A 17,043-nucleotide genomic window follows, 5' to 3' on the forward strand; every position below is an offset into this window, starting at 1 on the left:
CCAGCAGCCACCCAGGTTGTCTGGCGTGGTTCCCCGCCAACTTTACAGTGGCCGTCAGCGCCCGACCAGCGTCAGCAGACCCCAGCACAGCATCAGCACGAACAGCCGCAGCAGTAGCAGCGCCGCGCCCAGCAACAGCAACTGGTGGTAGGCGCGTCGCCGCCAGCTGCCGAAACGCAGCGGCCGACGCCGGGCCGGCAACAGGCCTGCGCAGACAGCGCAGCGGCGCGAGCCGGCCGCGCGTGCCGCCAGCGCACGGCGCGCGGCACGACGGACGAGGAGGCGGCGCGGCCGGGCGGGCCGGGCGACTGGCGGCGGCTGGGGCGCGCAGCACGGCGCCGGACCGTCGCCGGCGTCCAGCCGCGGCCGGCGCGGGAGGAGGCGGGGCGGCAGCGGCACGTCGGCGCGCATCAGCCGACGCAGCCGGCCGGTCAGCTGGTCCCAGCCCTCGCTCGACTGCCTGCGCAGCAGCACGCGCGCCTTCTCTTCGTCGGTCAGGTTGGCCGCGCCGGCCGCCGGTGGCGACTCGGCCGCCGCCGCCTTCCCGTCGCAGTCGCCGTCCGCGAGTCGCCGCAGCTTCTCGTCGTCGCAGGAGGGCCCGGCCGCCAGCGGCCCGTCGCCGCCGGGTCCCGGCCTCCCGCTGGCCACCTGCTGCGCGGCCGGCGACCGGACGGGCAGCGGCCGCCGCAGCTGTCGCCGCCGCGCCAGCCGGCCGCCGGGCCGCGCCGACGCCTGGTACGTGCCTCTCCGTCTGAGAATATCACAAATGCAGAGCGCGGCGCGGCCGGCGGCGGGCACGCGGGCGAGCGCGCCGCCACCGGCCGCTACTTGGGCACCAGTCCGCGCGACTGAGGGTAGTGACGTGCAGCGTCCGGCGCCGTCCCGGGGAGCGGCCGCGACGGCTTCGACCTGCGGGAAAAAACACGGCGCCGGCGTGACGGCAGCTCCAACCGCCCAGACGACGCCAGCGACCACAAAAACACGGCTCACAAACACACCGTGGCAGAGTTTGCCGCCAAAGCACGACGCCGACCGCACAGCGGGTATACTCACGCAAGCAGCTCCTTTCGGGACGCCTTAAGCCGGAACTGAGCGGCGCGCAGCGGGGCGGCAGCGTCGATGCTGATGACGTCTTCCGTGGGCGTGAGCGCCGCCTGCAGGGCAGCCTGCATGCGAGGCGCCACCAGCGGGCCGCGGTAGTCGCGGGTGGTGCGCGCCGGCGCGTCCAGTTCCAGACTCATGATGTTCTCGCCCTGAGGAGGCCCCGGCACGGTCAGGGGTGGGGGACCGCCGAGGCCGATGGCGATCACGGTGTCCAACTCCGGCCACGGGTGGTCTTGCCTCATGTGCGACAGGCGTACAGTGCCAAACCACTGCAGCCCCACGCACGGGACAGGAAGATCGGCCAGCAAAGAGACGTTGCTTAATCCATAATGCACCTAACGTGGCGATGGGTCATCAGAAACGTCGACTGAAACAAGCCTCATGCACTCCATCCATCTGGACGCAACAGTTTTACAGCGGAATCCATTTGCGTCACGCACCAATCCAATGGGCCCCAGCCCGCATCGCGGCAATCACCAACTATCATTGCCTAATGCAAACATCGCTCCCCAGCTGCAGCTCGGAGCCCGGCCCGGCCCGGCCCGGCCCAGTCGCCCCAGCCGTACCTTGAAACGCGTGCCGCCGCCCAGCGAGCCGGCGCGGCGGGCGTACTCGGAGACGGGGCGGCGGGCACCGCGCGCGCTGACAGGCCGCCCCTCCAGCGTCGAGCCAGCGCCGGGTAACAGCCGCCACCCCTCCTCCTCGTCGCCGTCGTCGCGGTACTCGGCGCGCGCCAGCAGCTGCGGCAGCTCGTCCGGCGGCAGGAAGTTGTCGATGATGAGCTGCTTCAACTTCAGTTCTCTGAAAGGGGTGGGTCGGGTCAGGTACACGGAGCGCGCGCCACCGGTTGGGTCCTGTCATCAGGACAAACGCAAGGGGATTAGGTCGCATCGGGTCACCAAGTGCTCGTCCGCGGTTTGGTCAGGTCAGGTCGTGTCAGGGCGCACGTCTAAAGTCAGATCAGGTCGGGTCAGGGTGCCAAACCCACGCTCGCGGTTTGGTCAGGTCAGGTCGTGTCAGGGCGCACGTCTGGAGCCAGGTCAGGTCGAGTCAGGGTGCCAAACGCACGCTTGCGGTTTGTTCAGGTCAGATCGTGTCAGGGCGCACGTCTGGGGCCAGGCCAGGTCGGGTCAGAACGCGCGCGCCGGGGATTGGACCTGGTCACGAAGTCGTGTAGCCAGCAACATCGGCAACGGATTGACGAAGTGCAGTGACGGCTGTCTGGCCCACAAGGTGATGCAAACATGGTATATCTCCCATAACCAAGTATTGTGCGCATGCACATCACCTCTATATATGGAGCACAATTACATAATTAGTACATAGGACACACTTTAAGTGGTGGGTCGTCAATTATTATTTTACAGCTTGGCCCTAACAATTCCACACGATTCACTTGGTAAGGGAAAATCAAATCATCTTCGCCAACCTGCGAGTTAACGGAAACCATGTTTGTGTGAGCCCAATGTGTTGGAAAACAGCTTGCAGGAGTCTCACATCGGGCGGTCTACTTTCAAGCGCTGTTAGGCACAGGCGGAGAGGATGGCGAGGTGGGGCTGACTGACTTGCGCAGGGAGACGCCCGTCTCCTCCAGCTCTCGCCGCTCCCCGTGGAACTCCTCGGTGGCGTCGGAGATCTCCCGCTTCACCGCCTGCAGCTTGGCGAACAGCTTTTTCAGCTTCTTGGTCTTCACATCGACCTCCTGCTGAAGTGACTGGAAGGTCTGCTGCATATCCAGGCGGGAGCCCTCCTGGTCCTCGATGCACTGCAGCACCTCTCTCTCCCGGGCCTGGGGGCGCGGCCAGGCGTACAGAAATTAAGCAGTGGCGAGCATCACACAGTCGACGCGTCTTTGTTCAGTCTATCAGAAGGCACATGGATACACATACGAAGAGAAGGGTTCGTTATATGACACCTAAGCCCGCCGTCAAGTGCTTCTGATATCACAGACGTCGTAAAACTCTATCTAAACGGCCGTTCAGCGCATTCTTCTAACCCGGTGCCCGGCGCGGTGTTAAGTAGATTCATTGCCCATGAGCCATCATGAAGACACCCTCAGTAAATCCCTAACGGCCCAGTCGATCACCGGATCCAGCACTAGCGGTCGGATTACTCCCTCGCCCCGCCGGAGCACAGGTCGGGTCCCGCTCCTCCCCCCCCCCCCCTTCCCACTGGTCGCAGCAGGGGACAGCGGACCTTCTGTTCGGCGATCTTCTGCCGGCTCAGCTCCAGCTGGCGCTGCTGCTTGTTGGTGCGGTCGGCGATGTTCTTCCCTCCCGATAGAAGCTTGGACTCCATGTCCTTGATGCGCGTCGCCAGATCCTCCTGGGCTCGGCGCTCTCGCTCCAGCTGCTCCTCCTTCTTCCGCATCTCCTCCAGCAGGCGTTCCTTGTCCTGCGCACGCGAGGCGCAAAAATTAGCGCATTGGCGCAAATTTGACGCGACAAGCCACAAACCGCGGACCTGCCTCCAACCCAAACGGCGCCGATAAACATCCGCCAAACGGAACCGACCGAAAGCCATTCAATACGTCTAGACATCACTGAGCATAGCATGTAAACGCCAGCAATTCACATTGTGTCCCTCGTGCCGAACACTAACGTTTTATTGAAAACAGCTATCGTAACAAATATATATATATATATATATATATATATATATATATATATATATATATATATATATATTATCTCACTAAAACCACGTTATTAAACCGTCTAAAAAACCTAGCCCGTGCCAATCAAGCGATAGCCCAGACAGTTCTGACACGTATCTCCCCCGCGTCCAATGCCCGATCGCTGTCCCAACGGACAGTGTGTCGGGACCGCCGGTCACCGGCGACGCGAGATGTATCGGACGCCGCGGCACGACTCGGCAGCGTCCGCCCACCTCTGCGATCAGGCTCTGGTCGCCGACGATGGCCTGCCGCTCCTGCTCCATCTGACTGCGCTGCTGCTGCAGGTACTCCTCGGCCGACGGCTCGGACTCGGCGTCAGCGGAGACAGCGGCGGCAGCGGCGGCGGCGCGCTGCCGACGCCGTGAGCCGGAGCTGGAGCGGCCGCCCGCCGAGCGGGCCTGCAGCTGAGCCTGTTGGCACCGTCAGCCGTCCCGTCAGACGTCGCCGAAGGCAGCGGCCGCCGTCGACACGCCGCGCCGGGACAGGGGCGGACACGTCACGTGGGGGCAGAGTAGGGCAGAGCGAAACAACACAGCCGAGCAAAAGGAGTAAGAACGACCAGGACATAGCCGAGAGCACAGCATACAACCAGGGACAGAGGAGACCGCGGCCGGGCATAGCCAGCACGCCGGGCGGACAGAAAGTACGTGGCCCAGCACAGGGGCCACGGCCGGACAGAAAGAACACCGTCGGGTAAAGAGGACCGATACGCAGAGAAGACACCCAGGCCGAAAGGGCACGCTGGACATGGACCACAGTCGTGTGGAAACGACAGAGCCAGCGACAAACAGGCGGGGACAGGGCGGAGCACAGCAAGAACGGCCAGGAACTAGATAAGGGAAACCATATTTACAACACCATAGGATTCGTAATGGCAGTTCGCCGGTAGCACTTCGCAACCGCAGCTGCACGTGTGCACCACAAAGACTTGCCATACAAACTGAACACTGCCATAACTTATACACACCGGCCTAAAGACCCTCCAGCTGCAGCTTCCACGGAACTCTCCATGGCAGTAGCCCGCCTGCTGCTCACCTTCAGTTTGCCGATCTCGTCCTGGAACTCCCTCAGCAGGGCGTCCTTGGGGTCCTCGTTGACCTTGGGCTTGTTCTTGATGTTCTTGGCTCTGTTCGCGTAGCGGAGCGTGGTCAGCGTCTCGTCGTAGTTGTAGGCGGCCGGACCCAGATTGGCCACCATGATGGTGCGGGCGTTACCGCCCAGCGAGTCTGCACAATATGACGGAGAGCGTCGCCATCACATGGCGCCTGGGTGGGATGGTACGGGCACGACCGAACGTCACTCCACTGGAGTGGGGCCAGCCCGGGTGGGGACGGGTAAACATCATCGTTACCAGTGCCACTGACGCTCAGTCATGGTTCTGCAGCAGTGTTAACATTCACGACTTGGGTGGAAAATGAGGCATGTCACGGACGATCGTGGGCTCTCAGTTTTGAATTCTATTCAACAGTCATTTCGGTCTTCCATTCATGCATACTGTATTTGCGCTGATTTCGGTCTCCTCCAGGCTTTTGGCGAAAACGTTTCGATCCCCATGGTACTCTTCGATGCGGCGGTTTTAACACCGTCCTGCTGCGGAGGGCGAAAGCTTCACCCCAGCTCCAAACATTCAAATTCCTCGCTGCAGATGCGATGCATAATTCATAAAAACACAGTGCGATTGCAGTCTCAGCACCGTAATCTCGGCCACACGCAGCGACAGACGTCCACCATGAGGACCACCGACCGCCACGCGGCACCACACACCCTGAAGCAGACGGGTCAGCTTGGAGTCGCGGTAGGGGATGTGGGACGACTTGCCGTCCACCAGGGCCGAGATGACGTTGCCGAGCGCCGACAGGCTGAGGTTGATCTTGGTGGCCTCCTTTAGCCGCTCGCCCTGCGGAGGACAACGGCGCGCTGAGACGGAGCGACGCGCCGGCAGGCAACCGTCATCTCGGTGCGCGCGGACCACTCCATCGCCACACCGGCGCAAACGAGCCACTTTATCGCCACTCCGACGCGCACGGACCACTTCACCAGCGTCCTCCGCCGATTCCGTGTATCCTTACTGCTTTCCCGTTCACAAATGAAAGACTGCTCCCAATGCTAAGCATGCTTGTGTCGCCTGCGTAACCTGTCTAGCAAACGCTGCCGTTATGGACACTAACGCGATGATCACTGGCACAGTTAGCATGCTGGGGTGAAGCGTGGACACATACACAGCGTCCGCGTGATGTACGCCCCGCATCGCGCGCCAACGTATTGCACGCTCGTCGCGAAACGCCACATCACAGGGCCGCCGCCGCGCTCCCACCGATCGACGAGGGGAGGGGCCAGCGGCCAGCGCCCCGGGGCTGGCCGGGCCGCGCCGTACCGAGGCGCCCGTCTTGGCCTGGCGTTCGCTGCCAGCCAGGTCCACCATGTTGAGCTTGCCGACGTGGATGTGCGGCTCGCCGTCCAGGCCCAGCTCGCTGCATTCGACCGTCACCAGGAAGATGGCATGCGAGCGCGAGCTGTGCTCGTTCATGTTGGTGGAGCTGGCGGCGGAGGCGGGCGGTGGGTCGGACGCAGCGACCGACGTCTGGGAGGGACTTACTCGACACGGCATGTGGAGCGAGGGGGGGCAGTGATCTGGACATGACACCCACACCCGGAAAAAGAGGACAGCCTGAGTCTCTCAGCTCCCGTGGTCCGCCCGACTCACTACCAGGATCAATAGTGTCTGGACGACGACGGCTAACTGCCGTCTACGCATTCATTCAAGCGAAAAGCAATCGAGACGCTATGTCACCCGCAGCATCGTCTCGTTTGGCGGAGACCCGTCCAAAATCTGGATCGGGGAAAGTGGGAAAAGGTTGAACGGTCTTATTTCATCCCATGAGTCCCCTTGAGAAACATTCATACAAAAACTTAAATCAAGAAATAAATAACTACCATAGCCCTATATAATTCGATCTCCGTTCATTCCGCGCCCTTTCGATCTTTGGGAGCAAGCTCTTCCACACACGCCCTGAAGCGCCTCTCCTCGCAAGACGGCCGGGTGGTGCCACTCACCCGACACTGCGGTTGCGGTTGCCCACACCCATGACGTGTTCGATCTCCTTCACGCCCTTGCACACGAACGACGAGAGGTCCTTGACGTATGTGCCCGTGTCGGGCCGCTCCTTCAGCTCCAGACGCTTCGTCTGGTCCTTGGACAGCAAGTCCCTACGCGGGGTGATGGTGATGGTGATTCGGGCTTTGTGGCGCACCGACTACATTAGTCATATGGCGCCCATAACCTACTTTTTACTTAACAGATGAGTGAAAAGGCGAGGAGGTAAGGCTACGCCCGATATATAGCATGCAATTGTATGTATTCAAGATAACTAAAAATGTGGCCATCATTTACTAAACTCGAGTCGTCTCCCAACATAGCATAGAGCGTTTGGCGCACGGACCCAGATCCAAAATGGCGCATGCATTCCGTCCCTGCGCAGGGCCACAAAGCGGCGTCAAGCACATATCCAGCAGACTGCAGGGTTCAACACCCAAACCGAGCACGCTGACTCAAGTCAACATACGCGGTGGTGTAGCGATTCGATACAACCCCAATTTCGATGCCTCTGTCGTGCGCGTGAGCTAACAGCCAAAACTAACGTGGCTCTGTCATAGGCGGACAATGAAGCAAACAGGTAGCCGAACACCATCAGCAAACGACACGGCCGAGGCGTGGACCGGTGCGCGCTCGTCGCCCTCACCGCACTTCCTCCTGGTAGATCTCGAGGTAGGAGGCGCGCACCAGGTACTGGCAGTCCTGCGAGCGCCCGATGTGGCCGAAGATGTGCTCGAACGAGCTGGGGATGACGCCTCTCTGCTCTGGATCGTCTCGAACACCTGCCGCAAAGGGGGAGGAGGTCAAAAGAGGGAAAGAGAGAGGGGGGGGGGGGGGAGGAGAAAAGTGACTTCGATCGTACAGTTAAAAACGGCGGTGTCAAATAAATACCCGACCAGTTTTACAAGCATCATGCCAGGCCATTCTTCCCCTGAATCGAACGTGCATGCTCCCGCACACAGTATTGGAGCCTTTACCCCCCATCGACTACCGTGTTGAGAAAAGCACCCGCCCCACGCGGTTAACCCTGCGACGGTTGCGCCATCCGACTCGCGAGGGTTGTGCCAAGACGCACGCCGATTACGCTGAGTGAAAGCGCATCATGCCTTATAGAACTAGCATTTAAAGAGCCCTGCAGAGCTTCCCATCATCAGGCCTGCGTCGATCTGACGCTCCCTATCCGCACGCTCGCTAAGAGGTGTGCATGCCCTACCTTCCATAGTGTACGTTTTGCCCGTGCCCGTCTGCCCATAGGCGAAGATGGTGCCGTTGAAGCCCTCCAGGACTGATTCGACGAGCGGCCGGAAAGTCTCATCGTACAGCTCCACCTGCTTCGAGCTGGGTCACAACACAATACGGAATCAGACTTCAAACCCCGTCCGCGCGAAAGACGACCACAGGAACGTGTTGAACACATGGCACATCGATCGAACGCGTTAGAGAGTGGTATAGTTTTATCAGGTGTTAAATCCCGCGGGGCAACCAGGCAATTGGCGGGGTGACCAAACACTCTACACATGGTGATTAGTCAGAAAACGGACTTCTCAACGGACTGCTGCTCCAATGCTCCACAACCAGGGAGATGTTTAAGGCAAACCAGAATAGTCATACAAGATCACTGAAGAGCTTCGCTCCAGCTCACTTTAGCAGTGGGCTAAATACTGCGTCTGGCGTCAAATGAAAACACTGCTGGCTGCGACCCTTGCGTCACTCTGGATGACTGCCAAAACAAGCTGAGTCGCCGCGGCGTCCGGTGGTCCAAATCATGCCAGACCGCCCAGGCGTTCCTTCAACCATCGCGATCTAGCAGAGCGTCAAAGGAAGACAGGAACCAATCGTCTTCATCATGGCACGGTACGCATGACAAGCGAGTGAACGCACGTCATCACCCAACTTTATAGCAGCGCTGACAATGACAAACTGCTGTCGGGAAACCCGGGTGAAAAGAGGCTTTAGTACTCCTGCAAAGCTCTTTGGCAGCGGACCGGACTGAAAGCCGCCTCCCGACAATCGATTGGCCAGCGCGCCGTGGCGAATCAGAAGGGGATCATCGACATACCCGAGTTAAAGAGGCATCACAAAGCACCTGGTGGGTCGTGAAAAATTGAATGAAAAATTGGAAATTAATCTTGTCATAGGGAAAGTGCGGGTTCAGACTTGAGACTTGGGTGCTAATGTTTATAACGAGAGCTATTTCTCACCTTTCGTCGTAAACGGCGTCAAATGTAAATTCTCTCGGAGGGTCATTTTCCGCTTTAGGATTTTTCAGACGAATCTGTCCTCTTTTGGTGTCGATATCAACCGTTCTGGAATCACGAGGACACCAGACATGCGTCAAGATCTTAAAGCAGCCTGACGTGATCGAAAGCCGGACTAATTCCGCCGGCAAACGCAACCATCGATTGCCCGGGCTGACGCGGCGCGGCCTTGGAAAACATGCCGTCCCGTCACAGCGACTACACGTCGATGCAGAATAATGAAACCGGCGAACAAGGAAAACTCCAACAACGGCGTTCGATATCGCCAGCCAGAGCGCAGTCCGCTGTTCACGGCAACGTAGCGACCCAAGTCACGTGACCTCGCCGCAGCCGATCGAAGACCGTTGTTGTGATCTTTCACCCCCGCGTTGCCTGCTGAAAACACTGCAGCCCGTCCCCACCGGCCAGAAACCACCGACACCTGCAAGTCACCCTCGCCACCTTGTGCCCCGTGGCCGCCGTACTTTTCGAATCCGTTGGCGATCTCCTTCTGGTTGAGAGGCCGACAGCGGACGACAACCTTGACCGTCTCTGGCCTCCTCTCGGGCGTGCGGTCGGACGCGCCGGCCCGCGGGCCGCGCGGCTGCCGGCACACGGCACGTCACCGCTCTGCCATCGACGGGGCAACGGAGCCGCTCGGCTCGGCAGGGCCAAGTGGCGGACCGCCGGTGCACTGGACGGAGGAGACTGGACAGGTCAGGCCTGGTCACTGGGGTTCATGGAGAGTGGAGTAGTGGTCAGGGCCTGGTCACTGAGATGAAGGGGACTGGGGACAGGGGTCATGCTCTGGGTCACTGGCTAATGGGAATGGACAGAGGGTCAGGCCTGCTCAGCTAGGCAGGAGAGGACTGGCACAGGTCAGGCCTGGTCACTGGGTCAATAGGAAGTGGATAGGGTCAGGGATGGTCCACGATGGGGCTAGCCTGGTCAATGGGGTCAATAGGAGTGGATAGGGTCAGGGCTGGTCATGGATGGGGGGACTGGACAGGGTCAGGCCTGGTCAACTGGGTCAATGGGAATGGACACGGGTCCGGGCCGCTCGCTAGGCAGAGAGGACTGGACAGGGTCAAGCCCTGTAACTGGGCAAAAGGGACTGGACAGGGTCAGGCCCAGCCATGAGCGGGATGCAGAGCTCTGTGTGCTCCACACTCCCCAGAAACTCTGAGCAGCAAGTGTGTGCTCACTGCCTGGCAGCTGATACTGGCCATGGGACTGAGCAGGTCATACAGGGAATAAGAGGGAAGGTCTTATGAAACACACTGCAATATGGCAACGCAATGCGACTACCAAGAAATGTGATACATGTCACTGCACAAAATTATGCACAACACCATTCAAGTACTACAAAATAGTGCAATGTCCTAAAATAACAGTAACACTACAGCAAGCTGGGAAATTTCACAGAAATTGAAGACTGCCTACAGCTGGAAAATAGTTGTTCTTACCATAGCTTAAATGGTGCAAACCCTGGCCCCTCCAGCCTGCAACAAGAAAATAATGGACATCTTGAAAAACATGATGTACCACACATTATATTGTTATTAATGGTTGAGCCTCATATTAGCACACTGGGGTTGCTGGGATCAACTGTTCAGACACCTTTGAGCAGATTAGGCCATCTTCATATTGTACTCATCAAATATAGCATGAAAGCACAATGGACCCCAGAAACAATGGTTTAAGGCATGGGTGAACTGAAATGTGTAGCATGTTTCATACATGAACAACATTTGAAAATCTGACTAACACATGTACACTGGGCTAAGGTTAAAAAGAACTCTTCAACATACCCACTTATTTCAAATTTGTAGGGAATATATAGACAACTTAACTTGAAATAAACCAAAATGATTATATTTGTATCTGTTAAAATCTCCTTTTCCAATCACATTACATGCCTATAATTGGAATGTTTGTGGACCAACAATTTTCCTCTAGGGTATAGCCTAGATGCCAGATTTTATATACTATGATGGACATGAGTATTGAGGATGCATAAAGCTACAAACCTGATCTATCTAGATTTCATAATGACACTAGAATACAAATACAGGTAAATGCTGATGACACAGGCATTTGGGAAGCACCAGTGACAGTAATGCCTTTATTGGGATGCATTAAGATCACCACATTAAATAAAAATTTTCCCATTTCTTTCCATATTGAAGTCTCCTTGCAAATTAAGAAAATTTTGTTTCACTTTCATATCAATGCAAAACATACAGTGTGTGCTCATCCGTCAATAACAGATGGATAGCCCTATACCAGAACCCACTTCTACTGCTGCTTACAAATCAAGCAGAATGTCACAGCCATAACTGCTCCACTGCATTGCTCTTAGGTACGATAGCAGGATTTTTCATGGGATGGTCCCCATACTGATGACACACTTAAATCCCATTCTAGATAAAAAAGCCTACACAGGGTTTCTGGACATGGTGGGATCCCTTGACCCTTAACCTCATACAGTTGTGCCCCTTATTACACTAAATAAGCAACAAACAATGTTTATACCTGCAGAATTCTGCTTGATCCCATCTTGTGGTATTAGTTCTGACTCATAGCACATGAGTTGATTCTAACCCTGAATCTGAAAAGTACAACACAACTTGGCTCTTACTCAGATTCTAACTCAAGGAAGCTTGGGCTTGTCACATAACATGAAAATGATTGAATTGGTAGTTCATGAGATGGCTGCTCTATAGGCAGCTAAAGACCAAGGTAGGACATGCATTTAGTTGATCACTTAACCAAATATTGCATCCTATTAACTATGTACATAGAACCATGCAGAACCATATCATGAGTTGTCATGTAACACATAAATTTACATTTCAGCACATTGCTCACTGACTCCTGCAATATGGCTATCTCAGTTCTCACCCCAAATCAAAACAACTAATAAAATAATCATTTGTTTCCTGACCAAAGAGAAATTTGGATAATCACAAAGTTGACTGACCACAGCTGAGGTTTGAGCAGCTCCATTACCATTTGCCCATGTCTGTTGTCCTTGAAATGCCCTAGTGTCTATCTGCCATCACCTAGGGCTAATCCAACAAGTTGTTAGATCACAAACATAATGGGATGTGGCTGATCACATAATCTTTATCTTTTGCCTGATAGTGACATTCCCAGTAACTCAGGTGGACCAATTTATCTGAAGAAATGGATGTCACTTGTAAGGCAAGTTTTTTCTAATTTGAACTGATTATAACACAGTTTCAGACAATTCATAAGGATAAGTTGACATCCAAGGGCAAGAACCAATTTGGCACAAGCATTTTGCACAATATGACACTCTGTGCATTCCATGTCTGTGAATACAGCAGCCAGAATGCAAGCTGTTGGTCATCAGTGACTAACCAGTCAGCCATGTTTGAAGCATGCAGTATCTGAGTCATTGAATCAGCTGAGTCACAGACCATAACAAATGTTACGACAAAATTGACGTCCTAGAGGGGCATTTCCATCCCGGAGCAATTCAGCATGCATACATCATAAATATGAATGCTCTGAATTTGGAGCACCATCAGCAGTAATTTCAGAGTACAGAAAGCCAATGTGTCAAGGATAAGAGATGTTTTAAGAGCAATTTTAGGCAAACCTACCTAAGGAACATTTTGCCCAAAAGCAATGCAAAAATTACTGGCAATATGACCTGTCCTTCATTTAACCCATACTAGCACAGGGTCCAGTGTACCGATGTGAAATTGACGCAGAGGACATATTTTTGCAGACCAAAGCGAGTCCGCGGCTCAAAAATCTTAAAATGTCACGGGTGATGCGCCACCTTCATCCAAAAAGCACACACACGGATCTTATTCAGCCTACCTGAAGAGCCATCACCTTCAACCGGTGGGAGGCCCACCGGCTTCTCTTCCTGTTGCCTATCTTGAGGCTGTGAACAACATTCCAATCGTCCACCCGCCCCACCCCACCAACCACCCCAACACCCTCCCGTCGCTGCGTCGCCGACGTCGCTATTGGTTGTTTTGGTCGATGTGAACAAATCAGACTGCTGCCGACCTTGGGATCACTGACGGCCTGTTTCGTATCACTTACCTTAGGTGCATGTGCTACGGACATAATGTACAGCGGTAGGCCGACAAATAGTAATGTCCAATAAGCTTGCTGACATGCTACCAGCCGCACAACACTTTGCGCCCTTCAGCAGCAAAGCAGCTCATAGTAGGTGTTTATAAACAGAACCTGGATTAGCGCAACCAAATTTCGGGCCTGCTAAGCTGTCAAATAAGACACCTGCTTTATTCCATTCAGGACACAGGCACATTTCCTCCTTTTCACATCCGTGGCGGTATGCCCTTCAATGTACATGAAGATAGGGCGTGCAGAGGTGCAGGCAGGCCGAGGGGCACAATAACAGCGGCACGCTCCCGTTAGGACCCAGGGGGCGGGTCCCTGCGGACCGATGATCATTGGCCCAATGAAGGACCCTGACGGTCCACGGCGTAGTCTGGAGGTCGAGGGGTGTCCCACCTCTGGGGCGTATTTCAAAAACATGCTCTAGGGAACATCGGGACTAGTTACGTCTGATAATAATCCTAGATATTACCACTGCAGCACCGTCAAGGCGTAATAAAGATATTAATCTTAATTATTTTCGAGCCCAAATTACGTTGCCAAGGCATCGTAAAAGTACTCAATTTCTTCTCTGTGGTAGCAACCATCGTCATCATAACAACTACCGTTGCTATCCTCCACTGAACAAATACAAGAACGTTTGTGACTGGTCTAGCGGGCGGTAAGGGCCTGCTACCGAAAAGCGCGCTAGTTTAATCTTAAACCAGTGCACTACTATAGATAATGCGATACTTCCAATTCCAAAGCCAGGATGCACCCCAAAAACAGCCGCTGTGCTAAATATCATAGGAGAAAGATGGAAGCTATAGTACGACGCTTCGCTGAATTTGCGGGATGATAGCTCCATGCTCGCATATCTTTTTGCCTGTAAAGGGTGTTTCGAGTTTTCGTGCAGTTCAATACACAAACATGTTGACACAATTATGTGTTACAGTGTAGAACATACACTCTGGAAAAAGCAAGTCGAATGAAGCGTGTTACTTTCATAGTGGTGGGCTTAAAGTCGAATCAGATTCCTCTCGCAGGGTTTGCTACTTCAAAAAGAAATTGTGAGCTTTTCAGAGGGAGTTCGAAAAATTGGTATTAGTGATAACATGGTACGCGTCTGGTGTAACAATAAGCGAAACTTACAAAAAAGTGGGATGCTCCCTCTAAGGCATTCTCACTAGCGTGGCAAGGTACTTTAATACCGATCAGAGGGTGTCTTGCACCGATCAGACATCTTTGGACGACTGACTCTGTGCTGGTCAGATATTACGAATGCAGGGCATCGCCCCCGTCTTGGTCTGGGCCTCAAAGATCCATTTCCCAGGCTAAGACAAGGCCGGGCCACGCTGTTTTCATCAGGGCCTCTGCGATTTATCGGGGTCCCTTAAAAACTCTGCTACCTTTTCAACACTCGCGATAATTTAAAAGCGTCTTGAATGTCATTACGACTTTTTTCGTAGCTAGCAATTGATGACTTCTACGCATTGCGCCAAAATAACGGCTATGAGATACTAATAATTGAAGCGTGAGCTACACCAGAGCTACGTCATATTTGCTAATTTTGGACAAAAGCGCATACCATTAGACAAATTGACACAGCAGCCAAGCGAAAAAAGATATCTGACATCTGTAAACGGGAAATGTGAACCAGTTAGTCTATCATTCATATGCCTTGTCTGTGTGTCGTTTCAATATTGCACATTTGAATTTAAGCATGTCAAAGATACAAAATATTGATTGAAGCTGAGACCTTCGATACAAATTATGAAAGTATAAAAGAAGTTGTCCAAGATACGACTGTGAAGGATGTCTGTGCCGAGTTTCAAGCAATGGACTATAACCATGACTGAGTTATGGTCTGAAATGCATCACAGCGCATGTTGCCCGTACCCAGATGGGCCCGGTCCCGCGGCGGCAGGCGGCGTGGCTCAGGTTTGTCGCAGCGGCGCGGTGACGGGGCGGCAGAAGCCGTTTATTAATTTCACGCAAACAGACGATCATGTGACTGAAGGCGGAGTTGAAGGGTATCAGGTGGCGCTGTCGGCAGCACTAAACCGTCGAAAACAGGGCGAATATCAGCCCCACCGCTTATTTTCCACCGATGTTATCCATTTGACCTTGACCTTAGACGGTTTATGAACAAGTAACAGCTCTTGCTCACATGTCTGATGCCCGTGATTGCGACTAAGCTCTTAAACTTCGCGTTTGCATGGCTGAAATATGACGGAAATAGAGCGACCAAAATAAACATATATACCAAGGTTCCTACTCTCATTTGCACTGCACGTGACCTCGGCTCTAGACCTGGTAGGGCGTGCGTACGACCGGATACCTTGCTATGTAGCATGTTTGATCAGAGCGCAATTGTTTCACACGATGAGATACACTTCTAAATGGGATGCGTTGCGGAGCCTTCAGATATTTCAAACTAATACTTTAAGAATTTGACCTTGACCTGTAAGCTTAATGCATACCTAAACTCAACTTTGTTGTGTGATCTGAAACCGCACGCCACAGTGCTATAAAAAAACATTCAAATTTCTGAGTTTGGACTGCCGTGCTTGAAATAAGCGGGAGGTGGGGGGGGGGGGGGGGAGTCAAACCTGCCCCTCCGGTCAACGGTGTGCCGCTGTGGAGCCTGGTCAATATCGGACTAAACAGTGCCGGCCTATACCTGTGTGTCCTGTGCCGGCCAGGGGCATATAAGTGTCTACTAACGCAGAGTAGACCCTTGTGTCTACCCTGCGTCGACGAGCGACCGCGAATCGGCCAGGGACACACTCGCTAAATTGGGATGGGGACGGCACCCGGAATGTCACGTCTCAGAGCATCTTGCGCTGTCGGGGCGCTCTGGCAATGAGAGATGAGAAGTGACAATTGAAGGGGCTACAATGAGGCCATCGAAGAAGCCCACTTCAGCCAGCGACCCACTAAGCTGAACTGGGACCCCTGTGCCAATTATTGAAACCTTTACGCCGGTAATTACCGGCGATTTATACTCGGACGGACTGTCACGTACAGCATCACGAAGTCGTGGCGCGGTGACGTAATTTCTCTCGCTCGTGTCACTGTGACATTTAATTCTGTTCAGAGAATCAACTTCAAGATTACACAGGTAAAATGCTTCTGTCAGGAGCTAAAGGATATTCCGTCCCATCTCGGGCTCCCTAGCAGCTGCCATCCTGTCGATACGCGAGCAGTTGCGCCCTGGTCGGCATGGAGGTGCACTTCAGACTCTCCGATCGGGCCCTTGACCATCCGCTCCAAGTGCCGGATGGTGCTTGAATATTTGAAATCACCTAAAAATTTTGAGTGATCTAGAGTTCTCCGTCCTTTGAGCCTGAATATGATCTTGAAGGCAGACTTCGAGAGTCAAAACTTTTTGATGAACGCTACTTCGTGCGCCGTAAATATTCTGATCCTTAAAGATAAAAATTCGGGCTGTAACTTCTCGGCGACACAGATTTCGCCATGCGTTGATCTTGAATTTGACCCTGGTGACGTATGTAAAATAGACGTCACCTTTGATGTTCCCGCGCCATCATTGACCACTTGGCGCATTTTCAGTGAGATCGGAACACTCGTCGTTAAGTAAAGGCTGTCCACATCGCCAACTTCACGGACAAACTTCAAGCTACACCCCATTCCATCCCAGATGGAATCTGCGTGTACGTCTCTGCTCTTCGCGACACCGCTCCTCGCACTCAGAATGTCGTATGATTTTCATAGTCTCTCTTACATACAGAAAACTGTCTTCGTACTAGATGCCAAACCACGCCCCACTCTTGCGCGCGCTGTAACATACATCGGTAACGGAC

General features: G+C 54.1%; 1 protein-coding gene across 1 annotated transcript; it reads right to left on the minus strand.

Moving 5' to 3' along the window:
* Positions 1-817: 817 nt before the first annotated feature.
* On the minus strand, positions 818-13,066 carry LOC119092095 (kinesin-like protein KIF3B). Its single transcript, XM_037215068.1, has 16 exons — positions 12,968-13,066; positions 10,579-10,614; positions 9,598-9,716; positions 9,077-9,181; positions 8,089-8,213; positions 7,522-7,657; positions 6,836-6,988; positions 6,156-6,318; positions 5,546-5,678; positions 4,817-5,007; positions 3,994-4,191; positions 3,301-3,498; positions 2,670-2,893; positions 1,671-1,905; positions 1,054-1,253; positions 818-909 (listed from the first exon to the last, which is right to left on the minus strand). Exons 2-16 carry the CDS (start codon positions 10,579-10,581, stop codon positions 825-827), a joined length of 2,268 nt encoding a protein of 755 aa, XP_037070963.1. The 5' UTR covers positions 10,582-10,614; positions 12,968-13,066; the 3' UTR covers positions 818-824.
* Between the last annotated feature and the right edge of the window lie 3,977 nt (positions 13,067-17,043).

The sequence above is a fragment of the Pollicipes pollicipes genome, unplaced genomic scaffold, assembly GCF_011947565.3.
Source record: "Pollicipes pollicipes isolate AB1234 unplaced genomic scaffold, Ppol_2.1 Scaffold_3447;HRSCAF=4054_pilon_pilon_pilon, whole genome shotgun sequence".
In the NCBI taxonomy this organism is placed as follows: domain Eukaryota; kingdom Metazoa; phylum Arthropoda; class Thecostraca; order Pollicipedomorpha; family Pollicipedidae; genus Pollicipes; species Pollicipes pollicipes.

What these genes read in the sequence shown, in the direction of transcription:
- LOC119092095 (XM_037215068.1), bottom strand. An exon ending in ATCTACCAGGAGGAAGTGCG is followed by an intron (nt 6,989 to 7,521) that starts GTGAGGGCGACG and finishes CACCCCGCGTAG; the next exon opens with GGACTTGCTGTCCAAGGACC. An exon ending in AGGCCAAGACGGGCGCCTCG is followed by an intron (nt 5,679 to 6,155) that starts GTACGGCGCGGC and finishes TGTCCTCCGCAG; the next exon opens with GGCGAGCGGCTAAAGGAGGC.